The sequence below is a fragment of the Xenia sp. Carnegie-2017 genome, unplaced genomic scaffold (genome assembly GCF_021976095.1).
Source record: "Xenia sp. Carnegie-2017 unplaced genomic scaffold, XeniaSp_v1 HiC_scaffold_22, whole genome shotgun sequence".
NCBI lineage: Eukaryota > Metazoa > Cnidaria > Anthozoa > Malacalcyonacea > Xeniidae > Xenia > Xenia sp. Carnegie-2017.
The window spans coordinates 6,752,143-6,760,188 of NW_025813485.1; the positions used below are offsets into that span (position 1 = coordinate 6,752,143).

The following is an 8,046-nucleotide window of genomic DNA, read 5'->3' on the forward strand; positions in this document are numbered from 1 at the left end:
GCAAGTCAGTTTCATGCATCAACAAAGCTATAACCCCTCCCGTGGAAAAGGAAAAAACTGTCAATGCACTAAAGTAATTTTATTTCCTTGAAATATCCGTGGGCTACATGTTACGTCACGACAGCCATGTTGGTGGTCAAATACAAAAGAATATTTTATGAATGCCATTGTTGGCACCAGCCGACGTGGGTGGGTCAGGTTGTTTCGTCATTCCGTGGAGATTGGTTGCTATCCAAGAATTGTGCAAATTATGAAGCAAACTAATTCGATATGTACATGCATAATTCTGTGTGTTTTTTTTTGAAATGCAAATGATTTCAGTTAATCATTGTTTTAAAGTATTTGAATGTAAATCAGTAAGTGATTTATGTTCTCCTACGTGTGCTCTCACAGCGAGCTTTGCTCTATATGTATTTGTTCTTCCTCCGTCATTGAAGTTAAAATTTTGAAGTTAAAACCAATGATCATTGTCGTGAATATTCATTAATTTCTCTGTCTGTCATACATTATTGATGTTGTGTTATTTGCATGTTATTTTCTCTTTTATATTAATGGGAATTTTGCTTGTTTGATGTACTTTGAATCTTCTACATTGTCAATTGCAATAAATTAAAAAAGACAAAGTGATTGAGAACCCGCCAAGAAAACTGCTTGACCTGGGGAAGCAGCATATCAAATTTCATTCAATTGAAAGGTCTTATCAATACACCACAATAAAAACACGCAAACTAATGTTGTTTCTGCTTTCTTCAACACTGCCAAACTCACATTTACGGATCAACAAGACGTCCTTTCGAGTCAATTGACTGTAAATTGCGAACCATCATTTGTACATTGAAGAACAGCAAAGGATCAAAACTGCCATCGTTGCTTCAGTCGGTAGACTTTTCAAAATGGTGAGTTGTCAATAACTCCGTTACAAGGAACCATTGTCTGATATTTTTTATGCATTGAGCTTGGACCACATATCTGACATTGTGAAAAAGCTTTTTCACGACGCGCGCAAATATGGAAATATTGTACTTTTACATACAACGTCCTTCAGTTCGGTGGCTGTAATGGGAAACGTAAAGACATCATACACTTGACGTATTGCGAGACGCTGTCAAAATAATTCTGTCTTTAAAGCAATGTGTTCGGTTTCACTCGTTTTCAATTCTACCCGAAATTTGTTTATTGAAGGAAATACTTGGTTTTCTTAACACAAATTTTAAATATTATATTGATTTGTCATGCTGGCCATGGAATTAATATGTGAATAATCTACTAAGTACCTTGTACATAAGAGCATATATCTAAAAATGATCGAAATGCATAAAGCGTAACTCGCGTTTTATACGCATTCTTGCAAACTTGCTGATCTTATTTAACCCTCTCAAATGTTGAACTTTTTATGTGCCCAGTGTATTAGAACCCTTATTACATTTGTTGCTAATGCGGTCGGTACAATTTTGATGTTTTAAATAGGCCTAAAGTCAATTGTGTATCGCCTGCGCAAATTCCGACTACGAAATAAGGACAATGTTTGTACACAGTCCAAAGGTTATTTTCAAACTTTATTCATATGTTGTATGAGAAATAATGAAAAGAATGTCAGGCTCTTTAATTTAATCTTAAATCATTTAGAGTATTAAAAAGCTATTTTCCTTTATTCTGATTTGAGCCTATTTGCACAACTGACTTAGCTCATTGCATTTTTTTTTGTTATTTCAATCAAAGACACTAGTTTCAGAAAAACAGAGGTATATATTTAGTCCACAGCATACGTTGTATTTTATATACATAAATTCAGAAACTTAGCAAGAAATTGCATGGAACTTGTCATTAAAGGTCTTAACAGTTAAAATTATCAAGTTTTTTACATGCAGATTATCCACAATGATGATGCTTTCTTGATAAATATAGTGATGAAATTTATTGATAAATATTTGAAAAAGGCTGACAGTAATCTGATGAGCATTTTTTCGGATAACATTTATAGTAAGAAGGCTTCTCCGGTGACGGTAACTTTTTCCATAATCTTTGTCGATTTTGAGCACGAATCACTGTTTCCTCCACGTTTTAAAAGTTTTTTGAGTTTTAAAACAGAAATATTTGTCTCCGATATAAAGTATGGCGAAGGATGCAAGTTTTTCAAATCGGAGTAAGTGATTGATTTGTCACGATGATTATTCAAGTCTCATTAGTTGTCCTTTGACTCGTACCTATTGCACCTTCATGCAGTTGTTTAAGATGTAGCATAATTGCATAGCAATATATTGCTATCAAAGACACATACTCCACAAGTGGGTACCATTTGAACAAGCATTCTTACTACAAATAATCATTTTCGGTCCATGAGAGATAATCGCTGTAAACCCACTTGCATGCATGCTTAGGCAAAATACTAATTTTAACACTCAGCTGATCAGAAATCAGTACGTACATATGCACGCACGATGTCGTACATGAAAACTTGTCTTAACTTCGTAATCTAGGGACTAAACAACGTCAATTCTAACCATTGAAATTTCTATACACAAAAATAATAATCAGCTCAACATAAGACGTCATCGATGGAGAGAGTTTTAAGTTACTATAGCAATGGAATACTTACTTTGACAGGAAGAAAAACGCGAGAGACCTGACATGAACCAAATGAAAGACTTGATGACCTGCCCTGTATGTGCCTTGCTGTTCCGTGAGCCCAAGATCCTGCCGTGTCTTCATTCATTTTGCACGCCTTGTCTGGAAAGTCTGGTTACTTTTGATGCTCAACAACGGTCATCTCTTATATGCCCACAATGTCGCCGAAGAGTGCAGGTAAACGGTAATAGTATTGTATAAGAAAATGCAATTTGTCATACAGACAACTATGACAATTACCAATTCTTTTGTTTTACAAAGAACGATGTTAGAATGGCAATATGTTCTTAAGTTTCACTTAAACATGTACCTGCAAACATGTTACGATGACGGTGTCTATCTACTCGACCAGTTGATTTAAAACCCAAAACCTGCATCTGATTGTAAATTACTACAATGTCTCTTTGATATAGGGCTATTACACTACTTTTTCCCCTCTTAAGAAAAAAATTTTGGTCCAGCCACATTTCATGAAGATCTTTTTTATTAATTAAACAATGCAAGTTTTAATTGTCATAACGCATTGGAACATTTGCTTAGTGAAATTTGAGAATTTATATCGTAGATTTACCTCTCTGTTGGAGCTTCGATTTTTTTTATCATAGTGTTACCAATTCGTCTTTTGATGTGTGAAGTAAACTTTGAAATCTGTAATTATCACTGAACAGTCAAAAGCATGGTTTTGTAACAATCTTTTCCTTTGTCTGATTGATCGCTCAGAGAATCATCTAAGTCAGAACGACTTACTCTATTTCATCCGCAGAAGGTGTATGTTTTATGGTCAAACTGAGTCGATTACAACTTCATTTAATGTCGTCATAGATTCCTGGCGAAGGAGTTTCAACCCTGCAAACCAATTTGTTTGCTCAAAACATGCTGACCGTAATCGCACTGGACAACTCTACCGTGAATCAGATCAGTTGTGAGAACTGCATCAGTAAAGAGACACCAGTGTCAAGGTGCAATCTGTGTCGTAAATTTCTCTGCAATTTCTGCACAACGGCACATCGACGCTCTCGGGATACTGTAGACCATCCGCTGTTAAGTCTGGACGATGTTCGTTCGTGTCTTCCAGGAGAATTAGCTAAGCCTCTTTTTTGCAACGTTCATAAGAAAGAAAAGTTGGTTTTGTATTGCGAGTCGTGTCAATCTGCAGTTTGTAGAGACTGCACCATGATGGAGCATCGAAGTCATAAGTAAGTGCAAATAACATTGCTTTCATTATAAGCAACATTGTTAGAAGATAGCGATTTGTATATATTCAACGTTACGTTTTGTCACATGCTCTAGTTGAATTCGCCATTTGAACCAGTTTGTCTGCACAATTGCCAAAAGAAACTTTTTGCAATTCAAGTTGCTCAATTTAAGTTTTGCCTCAATTTAATTAAATTCAAAAATAATGAAAGCAAGGGAAGAGAAAATTGTATAAATTGTCCATTGGGACGATAGGAAGTAAAATTTAATGATTTTTGTCATATAGGTCATATAGGTCTTTCAAGTCCATGATTAGTCATATTAGTTTACTTCTCATTTTTGAAAAGGGAAAACCGATACGTTTTCCATTGATTTTATGTTAGATACGCATTTGCAAAAGAGATCTACAACACGGAAAGAAGTAAAATCGCTGAACAGCTCAGTGAAGCAAGATCGACTGGTTTGTTACTGAAGCAAGGCTTAGCAGCAGTGAGCAAGATGCGTGCTAACGTCGATGAAAGAACACGATCAATGATAAAAGAACTCAACGACATCTTCACCCAATGCATGCGAACAATAAACGATAGATACAGCTTTCTTTACAATCAAGTTCAGAACATCCGCAACGAACGATTGTTGCATTTGGACGCTCAAAAGTCGGAACTGGAGTACGCATTCGGCTCAATACAAAGTAGCATTGGTTTTACGGAGTTGACGTTGCGTAATAGCACTCAGGTTGAGGTTCTCGCCATGAAAAAATACATCATGGATCGAATGAAGGAGTTAACTGGCGCTCAACACAATTGTATTCCAGTTGCGGATGATAATATTCGTCTCACAGTGGATAACAGGGTCATGCAACTCCTCTCAGAACTTGGCCGAGTCGAGGACACGAATACTAGCCCATCAGCTTCCATTGTCAAAGGCATGGATACCCCAGTCATTGTTCGTCAAATGGCTGGCTTTACAGTGCACTGCTATGACGGACGTGGTAATCCTCGAAATAAAGGCGGGGATCGTATTGTCGTCACAGTACAAGCGGCTGATGACACGTCGTTGTTGATAAAGACCGAGAAATGCTTTCAAGCACAAGTTGTAGACCGTCAAAACGGTTGTTATTCTGCAACTTATACAACCAACAACTCTGGAGAACATTTAATCACAATTTTTATTAATGGTATGCTACTAAAAGGCAGCCCATTCTCCGTGAATGTATTAGACAATAACAGTGAAGCAGTTCTTTCTACAATAACAACCACATCTTGTATCATTTCTCAAAGTAATGAAGATGCCGACTCGCTGTTACAGTTTGTTAACTCTTCTCCATCATTTGAAGTAAGCGTTTCTTCCAGTAGTTCTGGTACGAAACGTCAAGCGGAAGCGCAACCAGACGATATTATTGAGAGTGAAGATTTTCCAAAGAAATTTAAGCTTGAGCCAAACGACTTTGAATCTCTTCCGGACCAATTGTTTGCGACATCACCTGATGTGGTACGTGTCAAGCAGGAAAGCACCGTAGATAAGTTAACCTTTCCAAGAAATTGTTGTTTAGCGACGCACTCTGCTATTACCGTTAAGGAAATCTCATCTCCGTCTCACGGGATTCAAGAAAGTACCGTTGAGCCTGTTCCCGAAAGGCCTGTTATTGAAGAGCAATCTTTGCCGCTAGATACAAACTTCTTGACAGATAATTTAGAAGAAATTTCAAACGTACAAAACTTCAAAGATAAGTTTCCCGATTCAGTCTTATTAAACGATCATGTCACTGAGTCAAATGCAGCTAACTACTTAAAACTTGATTCGCCAGAATTTTCGGTACATCATTTTAACGACACGAAACCATCTATGGACGATGAGTCCATAGTCTGTGATCCGCAAACTCACAATTTCCCATACAAAATGAACACTCCAGAACATAAATTTGCTCAAGAATCAGAAAGCCCATCAACAGATTCTGCGGAGAAAGACTTCACTCAGAGAAGAAAAGTTTCTTCGCATAATTCAAAAGAAAATGTCGCTGACGAAGAAAGTTCGTTGGAAAATCATTTGAGTGAAATGAATGACGATAAACCTTTTGAAGTCACAATGGCACCCGTCCAAAATTTGGATGATATAGATATGAAAAATTCCTCAACAGTTGCCAATGAAAATAAAAATTTTGTGAAGAGTAAGCAGGACGAAAATGAATGAAATATGTCTTGCCAATCATTTCAAACTTTATAACATGTGCAGTCTTACGTCAGCATCATTGTTGTATTACTAAACAAGTGTACACGTGCGTCATCATCATATTGCTAGCCATCGGGTTGTATTCTTGAGCTCTATTTGTTGTTTGGCTTCAGAGCCAGTGCGAAGCAATACTCGGGTAATTTATGCAGCTGCTCAATGTGTAGCATACGTGGGATTCAATTATTGACGCTATGAAAAATGGAAAGAAGCAATTACTAATTTATATTGTAACTCATATGACAATATCAAGTTTTGCTCCTTTTGCTAAAATGATATAAGAACGCAAAACATGAATTATACCTTGTTCATATTGAAACTCAATGATATAAATAAATAAAAACAAACGTATTGAGTGTGACTTTTACTGTGGGATTATCTTGTCACTGAGAGAGGTTGTGGGGAAAAAATAATTCTCAAAAATTAAACATGACGTATGTCGAAGTGCGAACAAATGAATTTTTAATATCCTCTGAAAGAAGAAAAAATAGTGCACAAGGTCATTTGAATAGTTTTAATCAGGATTTCATGCTTACTTTACCGATACGTAATATCAGGAATATTCTAGTGCAAGAAATAAGGATCAGTTTTGAATAACCAACAGCAGTTGCATACCGCCAAGCCAAATATATTCAACTATTCGGTGCGATAATCAGTTATCTTACTAAAATACAAGATCGAGTTCAAGATAGTCTTACGTTTCGTTTTCATTAGCTCATGCATTAAATAAATTACTGCAAGCAGCTGTTTCGTTCGTGTAATTAACGCGTTTCCTATTGGCCCATCGCACAAAGTTTCATTATTCGTGTTACATGTTTGATTGTATTTACCTGCTGTAGTCTCTCGTTATCGCAACAACGTTTCTTGAATTTGCGTGTTTTCTTTCTAAACTCTCATCGTTTATGCTAAATATTATAATTCCGAAGCATGTATTTGTGCAGTTGTTGGTAGTTTCTATGTTCACACTCGAGAGAAACGTACCTAGCGATTGTCACTTTGTAGTTACTTGTGGCTGTACTTCCTGTCGCAGTCAAATAGAGGCTCACACAAATGATTCTCGCTGATGAAAAATTGCCTGTTTGAAAACAGAAAACGTTTATTGTTGAGTCAGAGGAACGATCTTCTGCGTTAAATTGGGAAGGAAGCGTCATGTTTGATGCAAATGAAGAATTACTCCATTCAAAGCGTATTCAAAGTAGAGAACGCTTACCGCCATTGACTACGAAACAGCAGAGTACAAGAAGCCGAACACATACTGAAACTCAAAATTCTTTGACTTCTACTGTTTCTGAAACTTATCTTACTTCAAAGCAGGAGTACAAGGGCCCGCGAAGTCCATCTAATTTATCGATACACTTTAATTTTGATGATTTGCCTGATCTCAAAGCTATTGAAGCACCATATAAAGAAGTAGAAGCAACAGATACGACTGCTTCCATAATCAAAACGCGTTCGCACAATTCATCAACACCCAAGACAAATCGACGCTTAAATAATGTAAGGTTGAAAAAAGATGCTTATCATGTCTTAAATTACATCAATCCCACGCCGAGGATGGCAGTACAGAACTCATCGATAAGAAGAGGAGGAAAAAATGCTGTGAGAAATGAACCTTTGAAGGAAGTACAACTTGTTTCAAACGTTAAAAATACTGTTAGTGAAAGAAATAACAGAGCAGAGAAAAAAGAAACATCTAGTAGCACTTTGGCATTCCAACAAGATTCCAAAAGTGTCCGAAAAATGTCCACGTACAATCTGCACGAGTTTCTTTCATTGCCAGATGATACAGAACTGCAGCCCAAAGAAATTGCGGTTAGTAAAGCAAGTCGAACCAAGACTACATCACGGAATCGTTTAGACAAGAGCAAACAACTGAAAGATTCTACTCACAATGTTTTCAAGTTTGGTGCAATGTCCGCCGACATGCCAAAGTCGTTTTGGCCAAGATATCAAAGGCTCAAAGACACTCGACCGCAGATGATCGACTACGAATCACTGAAA

At 36.8% G+C, this 8,046-nt stretch overlaps 1 protein-coding gene and 1 long non-coding RNA gene across 2 annotated transcripts; one reads left to right on the forward strand and one right to left on the reverse strand.

Moving 5' to 3' along the window:
* Positions 1-464: 464 nt before the first annotated feature.
* Positions 465-2,660, reverse strand: LOC124445691. The gene is made up of 2 exons (XR_006948225.1): positions 2,597-2,660; positions 465-1,053 (listed from the first exon to the last, which is right to left on the reverse strand). It is a non-coding gene; the product is annotated as an uncharacterized LOC124445691 (long non-coding RNA).
* Positions 560-6,396, forward strand: LOC124445681 (tripartite motif-containing protein 45-like). The gene is made up of 4 exons (XM_046996431.1): positions 560-896; positions 2,605-2,802; positions 3,448-3,821; positions 4,203-6,396. Exons 1-4 carry the CDS (start codon positions 894-896, stop codon positions 6,007-6,009), a joined length of 2,382 nt encoding a protein of 793 aa, XP_046852387.1. The 5' UTR covers positions 560-893; the 3' UTR covers positions 6,010-6,396.
* The last annotated feature ends 1,650 nt before the right edge of the window (positions 6,397-8,046 follow it).